Source organism: Manis javanica, chromosome 9 (assembly GCF_040802235.1).
Source record: "Manis javanica isolate MJ-LG chromosome 9, MJ_LKY, whole genome shotgun sequence".
NCBI classification, from domain to species: domain Eukaryota; kingdom Metazoa; phylum Chordata; class Mammalia; order Pholidota; family Manidae; genus Manis; species Manis javanica.
The window spans coordinates 16,638,759-16,659,702 of NC_133164.1; the positions used below are offsets into that span (position 1 = coordinate 16,638,759).

At 36.2% G+C, this 20,944-nt stretch overlaps 1 protein-coding gene across 2 annotated transcripts in view; it reads right to left on the bottom strand.

Moving 5' to 3' along the window:
- GPC5 (glypican 5) overlaps positions 1-20,944 on the bottom strand; it is a 1,280,510-nt gene that overhangs the window by 966,168 nt on the left and 293,398 nt on the right. For both annotated transcript variants that reach the window (XM_073212456.1, XM_037024987.2), the window contains one exon: positions 5,793-5,915. In XM_073212456.1, coding sequence (XP_073068557.1) covers positions 5,793-5,915 — 123 coding nt within the window. The remainder of the gene's footprint in view (positions 1-5,792; positions 5,916-20,944) is intronic.

Here is a 20,944-nt window from a genome sequence, read left to right on the forward strand (position 1 = left end):
TTTAATGAGACAGTTTCTACTTTCTTTCATCTTTGAGTCCAGCTTCTTGAATGTAATGATCACATGATTAACAGGAGACAACTGATTACTAAGCCTGTGAGCCAGTGAGAAAGATTTAGAAGAACTTTCTCAGTTCAGAAGATGAGATGCCATCCAATTATTGCCAAATTAATAGAGCATTTTTAGAAAAGAAGAAATTGTGTATATTGGTCTGAGAAGGATGGATACTTTCGAAGGCTTTAACACTAATTAAAAATATCAGCACTTGGAGCAAAGTTGATAAAATGTGCTTCCCCTGCTACCATCTACTATGTTATTTTCTATAGAACCAACCTATAGGACAACTACTTCAGGCACTACCATTTAAATAAAACTTTTCTGCCAAGCAACTGTACTAGAGGAAAGCAGAAGGAGACGGTACACAGCTGAGAACTCTGCAAATTTTATGTCATTCCAAGCCCGATTTTATCAGCCAGAACTGTACTTGTCCCATTGGACCTCAGACATATACTCTACATTCTGATGAATTTGACAGTCCCTTGTAACATATCAAAAACCACACTTTTTGTCACAAAGAGCAGAGGTGTTTCCAGTTATCTCTTCCTGACACCATAAACTCAGATTATTGACCTTGGGCAGGCCATGACACCTTTATCTACTACCAACCCAGGTTCCTTAGCTGTGATAAAGACAATGACACCTATACGTCTTGCACCCAGAACACATGAGCTTCTTAGAGTTCTTTAAACTTCAGTCTCACAAAAACATCTACTGAAGAGCACGCAGTGAGACATGCATGACCTTAAAGTGAAGTCAGAGAAAAAAAAAAATCTGCACCCAGAGTCAGCCACGCAGAAATGTTAATGATTCATCTCCTTTCTTTTGATCTTTCAGGAGCTCAATTTCATTTTGGATCCACATGTTACTCACTAGAGTGTCATCACCCGGTCACATCCCAAATTCCCAAATCTCTTAATTCTCAGTAACACTTATAAAAATTCCTTTTCCTCAGAGTCCCATTATCTTTAAAAATTTCTGATAGCTGTTCAATGTTATTAATCATTCTTAGCCTCTCAGATAATACAGGACCTCTATTATGAAAACATTGCAGCAGATAAAAAGAAAAAAGTGCATGGCATGTAAGTATAAGAAGCATTACAGGTGTAACTGTGGATTTAGAGGTTACAATAAAACATAAACGAGGGGATTTGTTTCACTAGGACTCACGGTAAAAGTGAAAGTTTGGCAAAGCTGTTGCATGGAGAAAATGATTTAGTTGAAAATTATTCCATTAGTAGTAGGAATTTCAAGGTCCATGGTAGATTGCTGTGATGGGGTCAGAGTGGGGACATTCCTAATTACACCTTTTAAGCAACGTCTAATTCTGAACCAAACAAGATAAGCCACAGGCATGACAACAATGATGATTATTATGAAACATAGTTCGACGACCTTAGAAACCTGATTGAATAGGTAGAAACTGCAATAAATAGAAAGCATCCTGGTGTTTAGGTCATGAATACCATACTGCCCTTGCACAGACAACACAGGAAAACAAACTAGGTGTTACATTAATGATATTCAGAACAATCCTGAGACCTGATGACTGTTTTTAAAATGTAGTCTATAACATTTGCAAACTAGGCTAGGTGTTAAAAAAAGATAAATAAAATATAATTGAATGCAACAAGGTCAGGAAGAAAAAGAGAGACCGAATATAAAGTAACTTTCCAGATAGACAATGTGTAAAAGTGGAAAAAATTGAGGCCAAGAAGAATTATGGCCAGGAAAAAATGGCATTGTCTGGATGGAAAATAAAAAAACTGATAAGCGATAACTATATAATCTCAGAGATTTCTAAGGTTTTATACTTTTATTTTATTTTTAAAAAATCAATTATAATATGTTGAGAAGGGGTTACCTTACCATAAGATTGAAAAAAATAGATTATGAAAGAAACATTAAGGAGCATTAACTAAATCAAGACAAATCATGTGAATTATGAATTTTACTAAAATACTAAGCTATTGGCCAGTTGAAGAGTCATTGTGGAAGCCATAAATTCCTGGAGATTGAGGGAAAGTTACTGGATTATCTGTCTACTAATCAAAAGGGAAAAGGAAGCAATGGTTAATAAGTAGCTGTCACCTGAACATCAATACTCAGAAAGATGAGTGCAAACTGCCAATCAATTTCCAGTCACAGAAGACAGAGGAAAGAGTTCTGAGAAGAGAGGAACTGACGTGCCTTTCAGAGAACAATTTTACTTTATGATGAAAGAAGGAGTAGATAAGAGAGACTTAAGAGATGGAAACTACTTAGATTTCAGTAATACATTTTCATCTTAAATCAGCGGTTATCTGATTGACCTCAATGTTGCAGTAGAGTTTATGGTAGGCGTGCAGTCTCTAAAATCATTTGAATTAAAATACATTTTTTATAAGAATTCAAGAATCTTACATACTACAGATATTTGAGATATTTTCATCTGCAATCACAAAGGAATTAAACCTCTTTTGATGAGTATGAAGGTTCATTTTTATGGGACTATCACAATATTGAAATAATCTGTATGGTTCTCCTATTCTTTGAGGTAGCATGTCTGTGCACATAAATAATCTTATCAATCATCTCCTGCAAAATGCCTTCAGGAGAAGAAATCTTGCCAAAATAATCACTTTGCTCTTATAATGAATGATAGTCTCAATTTTGCCATCAATTTATTGTATTGATGGGTTTGGTATAATTCCTTTAGAATAAATTTGATGAGTATTATAGCCTACTATAAAAAATGGAAAACTTTTATCATCCCCAAATGTGGTATACATTCACTTGATGATTCATTTCCTCAAAATTCAGTGGGACTATTTATTTCAACTAACTGTTGGTTTCTGAAATGAATATCTTAGTGCTTTCACACAGTGATCTCTGTTATATTTCTTTTTCAGGAAGAAAGTAGCTAATATTTTGAAGTTTCATCATTCATCAGGACTTGACTTTATATTGAAGCCCTCTTAGAGAAATTCAGTAGTTCAGTATTGAAACATATCCATTAATGCTTTGACAAAACTATACCAAAAAGTACTATGAAAATGCCAATGACTAGAAATTAAATGTAAAAATAGCACTTTTATATCAAGAAAGAATTATAAAAAGAAGAAAACAATAATGACTCATAATTCAATATCACTATGTTTTCATTAAACATAAATAAAAACAATGCAAATAAAAAATAAAAGCCCCCTTGTACTTCTTAAGTATATTATCAGTCTTGGTGTAACTCTCCAGAAATACTCTATGCAGAACCAATATCATATTTTTATATTTCAAATCTGCTGGTGAAATATGTAGCATCCTCTTTTTAACAATTTCTACTTAATAATTATTTGAAATACTCCATAATAGCAAGTAAAAATATGAACAATTTTTGGCTGCCATATAACATTCCATGGTGAATACACCATAATCAACCACCTGATACGATGGATATTTAAGTTTTAACTTTAACTTTGCAATTGAAAAAAAAAAACCTGTTTCAAATTTGTGTCAAGAAATGGTTGAGCCAAGAATGAAATTACAATTTAAATTGCATTTTTTAAAGTCAAAGTACATATGAGAGTTTTCTCAAGATCAAATAGAAATAAGATAGCACTCAGTCAACTTAGTTTAGAGCATGAGAGAATAAAGCTTTAGAAGAATTAAATGAGATAATGCTCACAAAATGTTGGCTGATATTTAAGGACTGAAAAATGTTCATTTTTGGAAGTTGCCCAGAGGTGGTGGAGGAGCCAGTGTGTGAGGCTGTCGCTGGTCTGGCAAGCAAAGGGAAATGGGTGCAGGCCCATGATCCATGAGATAGGGGTGAGAGATAGGGATGTGAACAGCAAAGAGAAAGCTGTTCACAGGAGAGCGGAGTCCCACAGGGCACTGAGAGGTGGCAGACAGACAGGAGGAAGAGGGATACAGGGAAGGGAAGACAGCAGCTGGAAGCAGAGGAGAATAAGGAGAATCACTCACTTTCCTTATCAGAAATGTAGACCATTTCCATAAAGAATTCTTGCTAAAGATGAGCTTTCATTGTTCATAAACCATATATGAGGTCTTAAAAATATGTCACATAGAAGAAAATCTGTACTTTGAGTTGAAAAAACTATCTCTCGAATAAATTTTCCCAAATCACTGATTTCTCTAACAGTATCTCCTATTATACAAACCCCAGACCAAATAATCAAGAGAGGAGTAGGACAAATTGAAACTAAAGTGCTTGCAGCTCTAGAATCAAATGATATAATATAATGTAATGTAATATATTAAATTATTCATATTATATACTACACCATTCATTAGTGACTATGGGATTCTCATTAAGCCCTGTAGAAAAGTCATTACTATACAAATAGTTCAATTCCAGTTTGAACAATGTGAAGAGAGGAAGTATAAGTTAAAGTAGCATTTCATTACTAGATCTAAGCAGCAGAAATTTTATTGATGTAAATACTATAAAGACTCAGAGTACTAGGCATACTATCTTTGCTCTTGGTAAAGGCCAGAAAGATATATTTAGAAGATACATTCCAATATCCAAGACACAAAATGAAAAAAGAGCACCAGCCATGCCAGCCAAATATTTTATTTAAATTTAAATATAGTTCCTGTCTTCAATAATTTTTTCTCTGTGAAATCTAAGAATCTCTATGAGATATTCTGATATAAACTATAAAATAATCTTTTAATATATCAGGAATATATCTGATAATGAATTTAACTATAATGAATATGATCACCCTGAAATACATAAACAGTTTTTTATTATATACCTTTGTAGTAAAGTTAATTACAGTGTATGTTTAGCATAGTAAATTTAATTTTCTAACTGGCATTTTTAATGAACTAATCACTCTTGTGGTAACTAAACCACCAATTTTCATATGGAGTAGGTCTATTTGTAAATAAGAAAGCTTAACACCCTATATTTCTTTTTGAAGATCGCTCAAAATAAAACACACTAAAACATTGCACTCCAAAGGCAATACAAGCCTATATTCTGTAATAATAACAGGCATTAGAAAAATCAAAGGACTAATTCCCAGCCGATTATACTGACCACTGTTATATATCACACACGAGAGAATTTAGGACATTCTCAGGCTCAGGAGATTACTTGAGAGTACAATCAGTATAGAAAGCAAAGGAAAATAAACTGTCAAAGAAATTGTAGACAGTGAAGAAAAAAAGGTAAAAAATCACACTCCTGAGCTTGAGAATAGCTGACAACATACAAGTAAACAATGCCTCACACAGACATAAATGTAACCCATTCTTATAAACATGGACACACAAAGGAACAATTATAGATGGACATATTAACACTCCTGAGACAAAATGTATCAGTGAACCTCTGCATAGGTTTTCACATTGCACTGAATTTCCTTACTTTTTGCTACTCATAAAATTAAACTAGAAAAAATAAGATATTTGATAAATAAGACAGATTGAATAGTTGAAATAATAATAATAATAATTGAAATAATAATTGAAAAAGTAGGATCATTGGGTAAGTCACAAATAGGGAGAAAAGAAGAGAAAACTTTTAAAACACCACAAAATGTTATCATCATATTACTAAAATATCAAAATGATCAAATTTATTTTTAACAAACTGAAGAGGAATTAATGTATACTCTAAGCTGTGTGGCAAAGTTAAAACTGAAGTAATTCATTCAAGATCTGGGTAAAGAAATCAAGGGTGAAAACAGCAATTATATTTTCTCAGACCACTGCACATAAAGTACCTTTTTACTATATCTTCTCCATTCCAGCAAGGCCCATCAGCAGCGGCTAATTCATTAACACAAATCTGATCAGCCAGGCCTCCATAGAATGTCCTGTACAGTCGAAGACTGTTGATAAAATCTCTGAATGGGAAAAAAAAAAAAGAAAACAATTAAACCCAAAAATCCATGATAAATGCTAATATAAATGCATAATTTGTCATGCATAATGTTTAGAATGCAATTTTTTAAGTTATCTCTACTTATTTTCATCTATTTTCAATACTTTTACAATGAAGAAAAAAACCTACATGTTTTAAAAGAAAACAACACTAATATTAGAATTTATTCTCTTGAATACAAGTTTTTGCTGGGTATGAATTTATATAACTCCATGTCCAAGAAGTTGTGAATAGTGTACACACTCACCGACATGCATGCACTACTTTATTTAGCCTTCCTAAAAGCCCTACGCAGCTACTGGAATCTCAACTACTAGTTAGTGATACTAGTTACTTTCTTTTCCATATGCAAATGTCAGAAGCTTGTAACAAGCTAACTGATTGCTTATTGATGAAAAGTTTAGTAGGAGACTTGGGTAATTTTCCTATCTGAATCTTTTCTTTGGTGTCTAAGAACATATATCTTTACTAAGTGTAAAAAACTCCAGATACGTATTTCAGAAGTATGAAAATAAGAGTTATTGGAAGGAATGATATTTAATATATTAACTAAGCATTTTTCCTCTCATACTATTTCTCCTTCCCCTACCAATTATGGAAAGGGAAAATTCAACAAAAAAGTAGTTTTGCTTTTAATTAAGAAAGCCAAGACCTTTAAGTTTCAAAACCAAGACTCTGAAGTCCCAAGAATTATTTTAGTATTTCAAAAGACCAAGTCCTAAAGTTCTTTTTTTTTTTTGCATAAAGAAACATTTTGGGAAAGGAAAGGGAAAGCCATTATCCTGATACAGAGGAGATGCCCTCTGGATTAGAAGGCAGGGACAAGAGAAAGAAATGTTAGAAGGAAAGCAAACTTCAGAAATTCATGGGATGAGTAGTTAAAAATATAGCAATTATTAAACTGCATCGCCCCTGATAATTTCATCAAAAATGAGATGAAAGTAGAGAGGTAACTTTAAATTACAGCTGGAATAACCGATTTTTAACAAAATTAAATCAGCACTGATGATCAACTGTATTAATTTTATAATTCTCTTACTGGTTTTCAAAGAACTGTTTGTGGAAATTGCTGGAGTTGTAAATAACCACTAATCTGGAAGAAGGATAAATGTAATTTTCAAATATGTAACATGTGAAACCATACAGATGATCAGAAATTCCCATGGCAAGGGTTTGGTGAGTATTGAATCAAATTTTTCGCAAAACTGACCACACAAGCAATAACAAAATGGCCACAAAAAGCCTTCATTTGACTCACCTCTAATTTATTCTCATTAAAAAAAGTCTGCTTTATTTCCTTGATAGCACAATAAGTACTTACTTATACTTTAAGTCATTTTCCTCTACTAGAAAGTCCATCCATAATGGTTATATCCCTACTAACTGGAATGTACAAACAAAAATCAATTCTCATATTGCAGCTACTAAAACGTAAGTGATGAAGCCAATGGATTCTTTCTTGGAGAGGTGGGGTTTAATGAACAGAAAGGTTTATGAGCCCTGTCCCAAGTTCTGTTCACTACAAATAACCACCTGTTTGGAATCCAAGAGTCTTCTAGAAATGAAGAGGCCTTGCACAAAAGGCTGGAACATTGAAACCTCCAAATTGATGGCATAAACCTAGTGCAATCTTGGTGAAGGGCACCCTTGTTTCATCTCCTCCATTTGCAGCTAACAGATCATACTGGGGAAAGCTTTATGCTTCTCTTTTCTAGTCTAATCCTCTTTCCCATGCTCCTGCCGTTAGTTCAAGCCCTTATCATCTGTCTCTGGAATCATTACACTGCAATGACACACCTCCAGTCTCGTCCTCAATCACCTTCCATCCTCCAGGGGACTCACCTCTTAAAATTCAAATCTGATATTCCACAGACATGTCATTTGCTAACTTAAAACTTTATCGATCCACTAGGGTATGTGTTCATGAGCTTGTTCCCGAACATCCCGGTGCTCTGCCTTCTGGGCACAAAACCACTGTGAGGGTAGCTTTGGTATGTGACTTGCCCTGGGTTCTAGTAAATTATGCAGAAGTGACGTATGCTCCTCCAAGTTTAAGCTTTAAGAACCAGTGTGGCTTTGCTGGCCTCTGTTTCCTTTTCTCCTGATGGCAGGCAGTATTTCACCTGGGGGCTGATCTGTCACTCCAAGGCTCGAAGCCTGGGCAACTTGGGCAGTGCCCCCTTCGTTCAAATGGGTATAGGTTGTGAACAAAAGCACAGGTTTTTGTCCTCAACCAGTGATGGCTTGGGGTTGTTTGCTACATCATAAATTAGTCTTTCTTACTGATTCAAAGATGGGAAAAGGAAATGAATAATCAATGGATCACAGATTCTGGAAAGAAAAGGAAGGACTACTGAAAACAGACTGGTTAGCTTTGGAGCAGAGTCTTAGAGGGGAAAGCCTACCTGGAAATTCTGTATTCTCTGTTGGGCTGTTTTTAGGTCACAGGAACTAAGAGCAGTGTTACAAAAAGGAGTTGCATGGAAGGGCCAGGAAATCTACACTGGATATAGAAAATAAATAACTGAATTGGTGGGAAATGAAGAGGTTAAAGCACTAGTAGCCATAGCGAGGTCAGGTTTATCTACCGTCCCAGAGCGATTAATGCTGGTTCCACTATAAGAATGCCACTTCCGTTCCCAGCTCAACGCTCTGCCCACCACACGCCATGCCTCCTTTTCTAGACTTAATGAAATGTCTCAATGAATAAAATACTGTACTCTTTGGATGATGTGAAATTTAAGTTGCTGCAAGGGTGACTAGATCCACACAATTATTTTTCTACAGTCATGAGAATATATTTTTAGTTAAAATTAGGAGCCTAATATATGCAAGGAAATATTAAGAGTCCTAGCTAATTATCCTTGAGGGGCTCTGTTACATATGTTGGTTGCTCATCTTGGTCTTAAGACATTTCTAGAATACAGAAATCAAACATAATTATTAAGAGTAACAGCTTGAAAATGTTTTTTTTTTCAAAAACAGGAAAACATTGTCAGAATATTTATTCAAAGCCTGTATGTCAGAGTCATATACAAATGTTATAATTTCTCACTTGAGCTTGCAACAATTTTACAAATGATATCCCTGCCCAGTTCTACACTTCAGCCTCCCCTTCCCTGCATGCTCCATGCTGTAACCAGAACTGGCTTTAGGAATCAGCCATACGATTTTCATGTTTTAAAATCCTAACAATTCAGATGAAAGGTCTCACGATGGCACTTAATCTCCCCACTCTTGTCCCCTTAGCCTCCCGTGACAGTGTCTTTCCCCTTCATTCACTCATAACAGCCAAAACCACACATTCATGCTCATATGACAGAAAATATCTCAGTATTTACTGGGTGAAATTCTAAGTTTAGTATAGGCAGTTTCCTCTACCCAGAATTGCTTTCTCTGTCTACTTTGCTTTCCCAACCTTCTACACATCTTTCAAGATCCAGCTTCAACTTCGTCTCCTCGCTAACTTCTTGCTTGACCAGACTATGCAGCTTTTGGTGGTTTATCCTCATCTCTGTTTTACAGCCCTGGCTGTGGGATATTGTAATTCCTCTGTTCATGTTGCTGCCTCCCTGACTGGAGGGTGTGTCCCTCATGGCAAGAGCCAGGTCTTCTTTATATCCCCAGGGGTTGGCTCACAGTTTGATATCCAACAGACACCAACACATTCTTGTTGAATTAGCCCCAGATGTGGTCTTAGTATTTAACAGCTTCCAGAATGAGAAGTTTCCACAAGAAATACATTTTTTAAATGATAACTGTAATCTAAAGTCCTTAAAGAGCCCAGCTGTCTTGGGAAACTTTAAATTAGGGAACCCATTCCTCGTTTGTGGAGAAATATCAGGGTGACCTGCCTGGTGAGCTGCACTGGGAATGGAAGCAGTTTTAAGGACAGAGCTGCAAGCTGCACTAGATAGACTCCACTTAAACAGGCTCGAGACCAATGCCGCATACACGTGATGCTGAAATGCATCTGTAGTCACACATTAAAATTCAGCCAAACTGATGTGTAAGAGAGCTTTCAAAATTAATATATCATATACACCATGTTATAAAAACAGAGTTAGAGAGAGCCGTGGAGATCCTCAGCTCTAGTAGCTCTCTGTCCTAACTGTACTTTATCATCACCAGGGAAACATTTAGATTTCTCCCTCAGGCATTCAGCTTTATTGGTCTGGGGTAGGGCCTGGGCATCTGGGTTTCTCCCAAGGCTTCCTACAGGATTCTAACGTGCCACTAGGGTTGTGAACCAGTAATTTAGGCCAACTGTCTTCTTCTATAACTAAGGAAACTGAAAACCAGAGAAGGAAAGAAATTGTGAGAACAGATGATGTTAGTAATTCAGTCAGGCACTTCATCAATGCAAACCTTGAGATCTTTGTTCAAGTTATTAATTAATTAATAAAAGTGCCATTGCCTAGCAATGTTGGGCTGATATTGAAAATTCAACACATCAGAATAGAATGACTTTTGATATGGAAGAATAATTCCATTCGTTTTTAAAATGTTTTAGAAATCATTGCATTTTTAACAAAACACACTTATTAGTAGATTGTTAGACTAGAAAATTCAGATACACCACTTCTTCCAACCAAAATCTGCACTTATAATGCAATATGTTTAGACAGGACTTATTTATATATTTCTACCGGTCTAAAAGGTCTGGGGTGGAAAGCAAGGAGTTGGATAAATTCTAATCACTGGCTAATGAGCAGCTTTGTACACTCGGCTTGAACAGTAAGGAGGAAAAAGGCTGTAGCACAATTGCTCATTCATAGCCGGCAGCCTTGTTTGCTCTGAGCTTACTAAAGGCAAGGGAGAAACATGGACCAGCATAATTATTGCTTCATTGTTTCCCATGCCCTTGAGGCCGACAGTGCAGAAAGGTCTCCTGATGTGTCACATGGTAAAAAAAATATGAAAGGAAATGCAACTCACCCCAAAGGGACATAGTTCAGTTGACATAGGAATGCCCAGTTACTACTGTAAAATTGAGCAACAATTCCGATTGGCTATACCATAATAATTGACTTTAGTCATTTTTAATGATACATATCATTTTGTAATTAGGGAAATAATTAAAAGGCACATGAAAAACAAGTTAGTATGTGTCCTTCCGCAGTGTTTCCACCCCTCCCTCCTGAGGTAACCAATGTTAAAAGTCCAGTGTGCGTTCTCAGCTCCCTCTAAGTGCATACTAACAGGTAACCAAGAACAGACAAAAAACGAGAAACACAGTGATGGTTTGGTTTTTACGAAACTGGGACCAAGCTATACGCATACATGCAATTGGCTTTTTTCACTTGGCAATAATCATGAAGCACTTTTAGGTTACTAAATCTAGATTCGTATGTATTTTTATATAGCTGTATAATATTCCATAACCTAGATATAGCAACACTAGCATCATCTATCAAAATATTTCACTAAGCTAATTCACATTTTAATTTGTAAGGCTGACAAGTTCCTAATACATGTGGGTTAATGAGTTGCCACCACGTGTTTCAAACTTTGCTGATCTTCTAGGCAGCTGTTTTTACTTAAGCATATGGCTCTGATCTACATTTGATTTTGCATTTCAGTTCATTAGACATTGCTGGACACCAAGCTATATGTTCAAAAGGCATACCTCTCAATCTTACTCTTCATCTAGTGGGAATTTGTTTCAATTTTAAAGCATTTGTAAACTGTCACCTATTGTACTTCCTCTCCTTTTTCCCATGAACACAATATAACAGATTATTTCTAATTTTGACCAGTTAATTATCTAGAAAAGTATTGGAGATGAATCTTGGTTTCAGATTCAACAGAAACTTTTCTCTGTGGATGTCTCAGACCACACATTTCTTTATTTAATGACATGTATTGATTTTTTTTTTTTTGCCCCTCAAGTCAGTCCACACATAATACAGAACCCAAATTAAAAGCAGTGCCTCACACACTGTTTAAAAATTTCTGTAGAACAAAGGTCAAATGTGCAGTTTGCTCGTTAATGGCCTGAGGCAGAGTTAAGGTTAATGTGGCACTAACGATCAGGCTCGACTCTGTAGAGATGTCTGACCACAGTTGTCAAACAATGGACATTTAAAATTCAGTCTCGGTCTCAGCTAGAGGAAATATGTGATTACATGTTTCTAGATCAGAACTATTTTCTCTTGCATTTTGGAATCAATACTTAATAGTTTTCCTTTATTCTCAACTAAGTTTTTCTATTTAACAAAGTATTTTTTTAATCCTTAGAATAGGAAAACATTTAGATTTATATCCTACAGCAATAGCAATTCCCATTGTATTTTTGTAAGAAACTAAACTTATACAAGCAAATTAGTTATAGGGAGAACTGAGATTTAGTTTCTTGACCCCTTTCTATTGACTTTGCATGCAGAGGGATGGAGGAGATGATGAATATAACACTAAAAAACCATATGATATATGATATCAGGCACATGTGTCACAAATGTAGATGTGTTAAAAACACATTGCATGCATATTAGAGTAAAAAGAAAATCATTTTTTTCTAAAGGAGTAACTCACAAAGTCAGCTCTCTGAACCCCACCTGACCCCACTGCTCCTCATGGAAGCCATGACCTAAGGCTGGGCATCATTCTCAAAGACAAAGATGTTTTGTTTTGTTTTTTTTTCCTGACTAAATGATTCCAGGATTTTTCCTCTTTCTAGGAAGTTCTTGTTCAGGTGACATATTTCCCTTCCTTAGGTGTGCTTCCTCAACAAAGCAGGAGGGTTAAGATGCGCAGTAGGTTGGGGAGCACCGAGGAAAAACTGGGAAGGAGAAATGTGAAGGAGCCCTGGAAATAAGCTAATCACCTTAGATTCCCTCTGCGGAGGATTTTCTTCTGACAGGTGCTGCATGTTTAATACTCTCTGGTGGTGATTTTATACCAGTGAACTGTACATTCATAGCCATCTTAGATAGTACAGACACCTCTATTTCTCACTTTTCAATAACTCTCCAAAGCCAACACATCACCATTTAATGTCCCAGTAAAAGGCACCCTTTCTGAAAGCATTTTCCTCTAAAAGGAGTGATTTAAACCTGATGTCAAAACTGGGTTTTCAAAACGAGCTCTCATCTCGTTTTCCGATGCTGTAAACATGTACCTCAAAAGCACTAACTCTGTTCTCCATTAAAAGGACTTTAAACAAAAGACCTGAACTCATTTATAAAAACAAACACAGGACCAGGTATCTGATATTTTAAAAAATCAGATAGTATGAAGGAAACTGATCATCCATTCCCAAAGGGATGTGATGTAATTCCTCCTACCTCATAACTTTTTGTTCATTTTAATGAAAATATGCAAAGTATTTGTTCAGCTCTTCTAGGTTCAGGAAGCACGTTATTGGTTTTCAATAGAAAAAAAAATGTGTACAATATGATTGGGTCAAGACCAACAAGAACTTTAAGGCAAATGGAATATTTGTCAACCTAAGCATTCTAGTATAGGTCATTGACAAAAAAATCATTATTGAATGCCTATATTTTGAGATACAGCATTTTAGGTCAAATCTTTGATATTCCTCTTTATCACTAAGATATTTTTTGTGGTTTTTATTAACATTTTAACTATAAACTCCATAACTTAGAGGACAAGAGAATATTCTGGACAATATTGTCCTCTCTTGGTATTAGCAGAACATTAATACTTTCCCTTTAATAGTCTGATAATAAACGGGCTTTTTCCTCATTCCTTTTTTTTTTTTCATTTTGTGATTACCTCTGTCCACAAATGTACCTGACTGAACGGAAAATATATGCCTGGTACAAACTATTCCTGTTTGCATTTTCAGTTATTGTATATTTCTCACTGCAAATATTTGTGTTCCTGGACCCTGGTATGAAGATACGTTTTAAGGTCAGGAAAACTGTAATTATAGGGTTCAGAGGAAATGAGGTATTTTAGTCTTCAATACTATTCCTATTATTCTGGTAATTCTCATTTTGGAAAAAAATCATTCTTGAATGTTCCATATAATCCAGGTATTATTTTGGGTGGCATAGAATATTATTGACCAGAGTTGAGTCATGTATAATTGCCTTTACTCAATTATGACATCTAAAATGTTGTCCATGTGATAGGAATTAAAATAATATATCCTTCTGTTGCGATTCTTCATATATCTGTTTATGTAAGGCTTAGCTTGCCCTGGACAATGTAGACGTACCATACACTGTAAACCCTTTGGGTTTACTCAGTTTGCAGTAGCCCACAGATGCAGTATTCCATGTCTAACAAGATTCCTTCTAAAGGAAGGGGAAACCAACAAGAGGTGGGAAGAAGATCAACCACCTATTCATCTTCACAAATCATTAAACAGAAAGAATTATATTTTTGAGAAAGAAACTTGATATGAATGTCTGTAACACTACAAATACAGACCTAAACAGAAAGAATCGTCCTGAAACTGACTGCAAACTTCCGTCGGTTGCACTTGCAAGCAAAGATTCTGCACATGATTCTCAAGACAATGCTGTGCCCTGGAAATGAGTGATAGAAATTTGTGTCTGAGAGTGAAAATGGAGGGGGGGAAAATGCAGTGTTTGTATAAAATAATATAATCTGCTGTAGAAATGCATTGCTTCCATTTTGAAGACAATTTGGAGGAATTGACAGCTTTTGTCACTTCCATTCAACATGCAACTAGATAAAAATATAACTCCCTTGATGCTACCTGCTCATTTTTCCCAATTATCTGTATGCATTGTGTAGATGCTTCCCATGCTCTTGATAAATTTAAACTGATGGCAGTGGTCTATTCTATGTAAAACCATTGGAAGAAAGTGCTTGGCACTCTTCCTGCAGATTGAGCACCCAGGATGCTTCTAAAAACAATTAATTTTGCTACTTTGGTAAAAGAAATGAGCCTCACTTATCACTTTAATTTAGGCCCCATAGATTCTGCTAAAAATTATGAAATACCTTATACATTCCTATAAAAATTATCAATTTTAATATGACATGACTTTAAATCTTCCTCACTGCTTCAAGAAATTGAGTAAAAAAAAAAACAGAGGCTGGAATTGAAGTTCTTTACAACTCTACAGATGTTCACTGAAATTCCAAAGGAAAAGAAATAAAAGATTTGCTTTTTGCAAGGAGAAAAAAAAAGGAAAGAAAGAAAATATATTCTCAAGTATGTTGTACAGGAAGAATTTAATTCAGTTTGATTTTCTTGGTGGGGGGCTATTTGGAGCCACATAAATGAGATAACCCTATAGTCACGATTATAAACAGTATTGGAAATATTTTATCCCATTTGGCAAAGCTGCTACTGGGAAATAGAAGGTTTTTGGAGAAGCAGTTAGAAAACTGTTCAATTTAAAGATCATTCTTCCTACAGCTAAGGAAATAATTTTTTTTTTTTTTACTTTCTCTGTAGCAAGGGATTTGAGGAGACAGTTCAACTGAAATGACCTTAAAGTAGACAGCCTCAATATTAAAGATGTTGCAAATTAACTTGAGGGCCAAAAGTATTATGGACCATCAAAGCAACTTGAAGACTTTAGAATAAATCTCATGCTCACTAATATAAGCCTATCTTCATCTCAGTAAGCAAGTTATAAGAGTTCTAACTGCAGCTAGTGGTAGCTACCCAAGTTTGCTTTCTATAATTCTCCATACTTGCTACCATCAGAATCAAAAGTGAGTTATCTATTGGGTACCAAGCATCTATAGAGAGTCACACCAAGGACCAATCTCAATTTCAACCTCTACTTCATTCCAGGAAGTTGAAGCCATCTCGCATTTTAGCACAAATACTGCTTGATTCTCATTTTGTTTTTCCATGAACATCTAGAAAGTAAGAGCAAACGCCCATTTTTAAAGGCTTTGTTTTTAATAGTAGCTTTATGTGGAGCAAACTGCTTTCCAATATAACAACATTTTGCATGTATTTGCTTATGACTTTGCTTTCATCTGGAAAGTTTTTATCATATTCCCAGTGGGATACAGATCCCACAAAGGTTAAGCACCACCAGCCTAAACTTTTGCCATATGTTTGCTCTGCTTTCTGGCATTCCTTCTTCCTGTGTGCCTCGTTTTTGACCCCCTAGGGTCCTGTGTTTCATTATACATGTAGGGCTTGACGCTGGCCTGCTCTGTGGCTCACGTTTCATCAGCCCTGTTCTGGCCGGGCCTCCTGTCCCCTACCCAGAGCCTCACTGTGGCCTGCCCTGTCCTGTGCCTGCACCACCACCACTCCCTAAGCACTGTTTTAAATTAAGCAGAAATGTTCTCACTGAACGGAACCTGACTTTTATTTTAATAAATTAAACTTACAGCTAATAAATAATAGTGGCACCTCAAAGAAGCACTAACTTCCTTTTAGGAAATAGATTGGAAATTGCTTTCTTCAGTCCTATAAATAATATATAAAACTTTTCTCAGAGTTGACTTTTTCCTGACCTATGGATATGTTCAACCACTGAATAAGAACATACACAATTCACCACTGAGCTCAGTATATCAATACTGATTTACTCATATAAACAAACACATCCCAACACGTATATCAAGATTTGTAAATATAAATTAATTTTAGCTTCACTAATAAAGTATTGTGCTAAATAAGGTTTAACTATGTAGCTATAGATTCATGTATTTTAGGCTAACTGATCCTACTTAATATGAACCTATTTCAGCTACCATGGCAATAATCCTAAATAACATTAAGTGTTCTTCATTCAGTATATATATAATTTTTTTTCTGTTTAATAATTTACTTTTAACCACTTCCCTGTGTTCTTTTGTGATGTTCAGGGTAACAAATATTTTACTTTTTTAGAGAGACACATCCTGAATCAGAACCATGCTCTGACTCATTCCTCTACTTAAACTACATAACTGCACGTGTCCTCTTTAGTTTATTTAATTCAAAAAACAAAATTGTTAATATTCCGCATGGTAAAACTCTTACTCAAATCAAGCTTTAATAAACACATTAGAACAAAAATGGAACTGCTTGATGATACGATATTCCATTACATTCTGAAGTGAAAATGGAGAAAGACAAAACTCATAAAACAACTATTACATTTTGTGTCAAACATTAAAAAGCCAATATTTGTAAAAATTCTCCTTTTCCCACTTTCATATCAAAATCCTCTATGATATCAAAAACATTTTATTTTTATTAAGTACCTCGGACATCTCTATCACCTCAAAGCAAACCCATGCATGCGGCCAACCCCCTTCCTTGGCACATTCATAAATGAGAGGCTTGGCTACTTGGAAAGCTTGCCAGAGAACAGATGGAGCACTGGTGTTGAGATTCTGCCTTAATTTATTGTCCTGGGGTTTTCCTAATTACCCACTTAATTGGCACAGCCACACCACTTTGAAATAATAATGTACAGCTAATTATCACCGATTTAAGCTTGCTAATAGCTTATTCTTACCAGCTAACTTCAAGAAATCAAGCAGAGAGCAGAAACTGCCAAGGGGAAATCACTTTGCCTGGGCTGGTTTAGACAACTATATGAGTGCAATGCCCTTTACAGATGTGCTGATTTGGTTTCTGCCCAAGAAAGCTAAATAGTGAAACTTTGCCAGATGTTTAAAGGAGCAGTAGCTCTTCCTTGCCTCTCCCAACTTTGGAGATCTTTGTAACTTGTATGTAACAATAATTAAAAGTCTCCAATTAGCTCATTATTAGCATGCTCTATAAGTGGAAAAAATAGGATAGATTGAATAACTACAGTTGAAACTCCTAAAGAAAATGAAAAGAATTCAATGTTGTGGTTAGCTTCCCTCCTTGCAATCTAAAACACTGCAATATTCCATGAGGAGCAAGCACAACACAATGCTCAGATTCAGGAAAGATTTTGATAGGTAAAATTTCCTTCTTTAAATGTTGGGAATAGGTGGTCCAGCAAAAGAGATGGTGGAGAGGGAAGGCAAGGTGGAAACCACCTCCCACATACACACTAAAGAAGCAACTACAGCAAATACACCTAACCCTGAAAATGGCCTAAACACTTCAGAACAGATCATCTACACCTGGTGAAGAAGAGAACACCACACAGAGGAGGGTAAAGTAGCAGAGCCATGATCACCTAAGCCATTCCCCCATCCCAGCCCACAAGAGGGATGGAGAGGAATGGAGTGGGGTAAGCACCCAGGAACTCTGCACACCTGGCCCTGGAGATCTGCTCTGGGAACATAAGTCCACATTGCATCAGGCTTTGGTGATTAGCAGGGCTGGACACCATGGAGAGTTAGAAAACTGGGAGGCTGGAACTCCTGCTGCTTGTAGAGGACAGGCATGCTCTGTTGGTCCCACTAAGACCTAATATAGAGGCAGCAGTTTGAAAGATTTACCAGCAGTGGGAAGAATGCCAGAGGGTCAGGGGTGAGATGGACCTCTCTCTGCAGGAGAAAGGGCAGGTGAATGTCACTTCTCCAGCCCTCCCCAGCCCAGCTGAGTGGGCAAATATGGGAGCCACCCCAAAGCACTCCATCTCCCTCAAGGCAGCTCAGCCCCTAGGCACTTCCCTGTGTGACCACCAGCCCACTCAAACCACTCGGCCCAGCATCAGTCAGACTTTTCAGCTTGGCACACACAGGGAGGCTTTCCCAGAATTCTTGGCCCTCTCTCAGCCCACTGGGAAGGCACCTGTGGGAGCGAGCTCCAAAAGCTCCTTCCTCCTCATGGGTGTCACTATACTGGGCAACACTCCCCTGCACACGAGTCCTGCCCACCCACTGCCCACTAGCACTACCATTGTGGCTAGGCAGGCAGAAGGTGCCCCACCACAGTGCTCCCAATAGAAGCGTCACTGCAAGATTCATGAATGACTGGCTGAGGTGAAATGTCAATCACAGCAGACTGAGATCAGCTACTGCTGGCAGACAGGCAGAAAGGGGCCTCACCACAATCCAACCACAGCAGCCATGGCTCCACCACAAAGGAGAACAAGGCATAGGTGAACAAAGAGTCTTGAGCTTCTAGGCAGCACAGAACACCTTCTTCATAAAGCCATTACTCTCTAGACCAAGAGGTATAGCAGATCTATCCAGCACAAAGGATGGAACAGTAACCCTGACAAAATGAGAAAGCAGAGGAATATATTCCAAACATAAGAACAGGATAAGACACCAGAAAGAGGGCTAAATTAAATAGAGATCACCAATCGTGATAAAGAGTCAAACTAGTAGTCATAAATATGCTCACTGATCTGCAGAGAAGCATTGATGTTCTTGGGGGACTACAACAAAGAGAAGAGCTGAAAAAGAGCCACTCAGAGATGAAGAATACAGTAACTGAAATGAAATATACAATGGAGGGAAAATAATAGATTATTGCAAGTAGAAAAAATGAGATGGAAATTAGAGAACAGAAAAAACCAAAGCTGAGGAACAGAGAGAAAGCAATTTTTACAAATGAGAGGATGATAAGAGAACTGTGTGACAATTAAAAATGAAACAATATTTGCATAAAATGGTACCAGAAAAAAAAAAAAAGAGACAAGGGAGCAAAAAGTCATTTTGAAGAAATAATTGCTGAAAACTTCCCCAATCTGGGGAAGAAAATAAATACCCAGGTCCTGGAAGGGCATAAAGCCCCTAACAAAAGGAACCCCAGGAAGACAACATCAAGACATATAATTAGTAAAATGATGAAGGTTAAAGATAAAGAGAGGGTATAGAAAGCACCTAGAGAGAGGCAAAAAAAAATTCTTATAATGGCAACACCACCAGGCAATCAGCAGATTTCTCAGAAGAAACTTTAGAGGTGAGAAGCGAGTGTCATGAAATATTGAATGATTGAAAATAAGGACTTTCAATCAAGAATCCTCAATCCAGCAAGGTTATCTTTCAGAACTGAAGGACAGATTAAAAGTTTCCCAGATAAACAAAAGTTAAAAGAATTCACCACCACCAAACAAGCCTTACAGGATAGGTTCAAGAGACTTCTGTAGATGGAAATATAATTAAGCCTAAATATTTTTCATCAGTGAAAATAAACTCACAGTAAAGGTAGTAGACCAATTACTAACTAAGCAAGTTTGAAGTTACAAAAAGAGAAAAGAAAAGCAACAGTAGTAAAATAAACTATACACAAAATCAGTTAAGGGATATACCAGAAATGCAGATTATGGTATGTAAAGCAGAAAGTGTAGCAAAGGAAAAAGAACCTATGGTAACCATAACCCTAAAGCCTATAATATATATTTAATATAAATTTAAAATGAAATCTAAGAATAACACTAAAAAAAGCCATCATATAACAAGAAGAGTATAAAAGAGGAAGAAAGGAACAGAGAGGAACTACAAAAACAACCAGAAAGCAATTAATAAAATAGAAATAAGTGCATACCTATCAATAACTACCTTAAATGTAAATGGACTGAATGCACTAAAAAAAGACAGAAGATAGTAAAATGGATAAAGTAACAAAACCCATCTATATGCTGCCTATAAGAGAATCATTTCAGACCTAAAGAGATACATAGACTAAAAGGGAAGGGAAGGAAAAAAATATTTTATGCAAAGAATAAGGAGAAAAAAACAGGGGTGCACTATTTGTAACAGACAAGATAGATTTCAAAAAAGTGAAAGGAACAAGAGGCAATGAAAGACATTGCTTAATGATAAAGGAATTAAGCCAAAAATAGGATATAACAATTATATATATCTACCTAACATAGGAGTGCCTAAATATGGAAAACAAATACTAACACAACTAAAGGAAGAAACAGATTACAACTCAATCACATTAGGGGACTTTAACAGACTTTAATAACAATGAACAAATCAACCAGAGAGAAAATAAATAAGGAAACAGAGGCACTGAACAACACACTAGATCAGATGGACTTAACAGAACATTCCACCCAAGATAGCAGGACACATTCTTTTCTCAAATGTACATGGTATATTCTGCAGAATAGATCACATGTTATGTCACAAAAAGAGCCTCAAAAAATTCAATAAGATTGAAATTATATCAAGCAACTTCCTGGACCACAG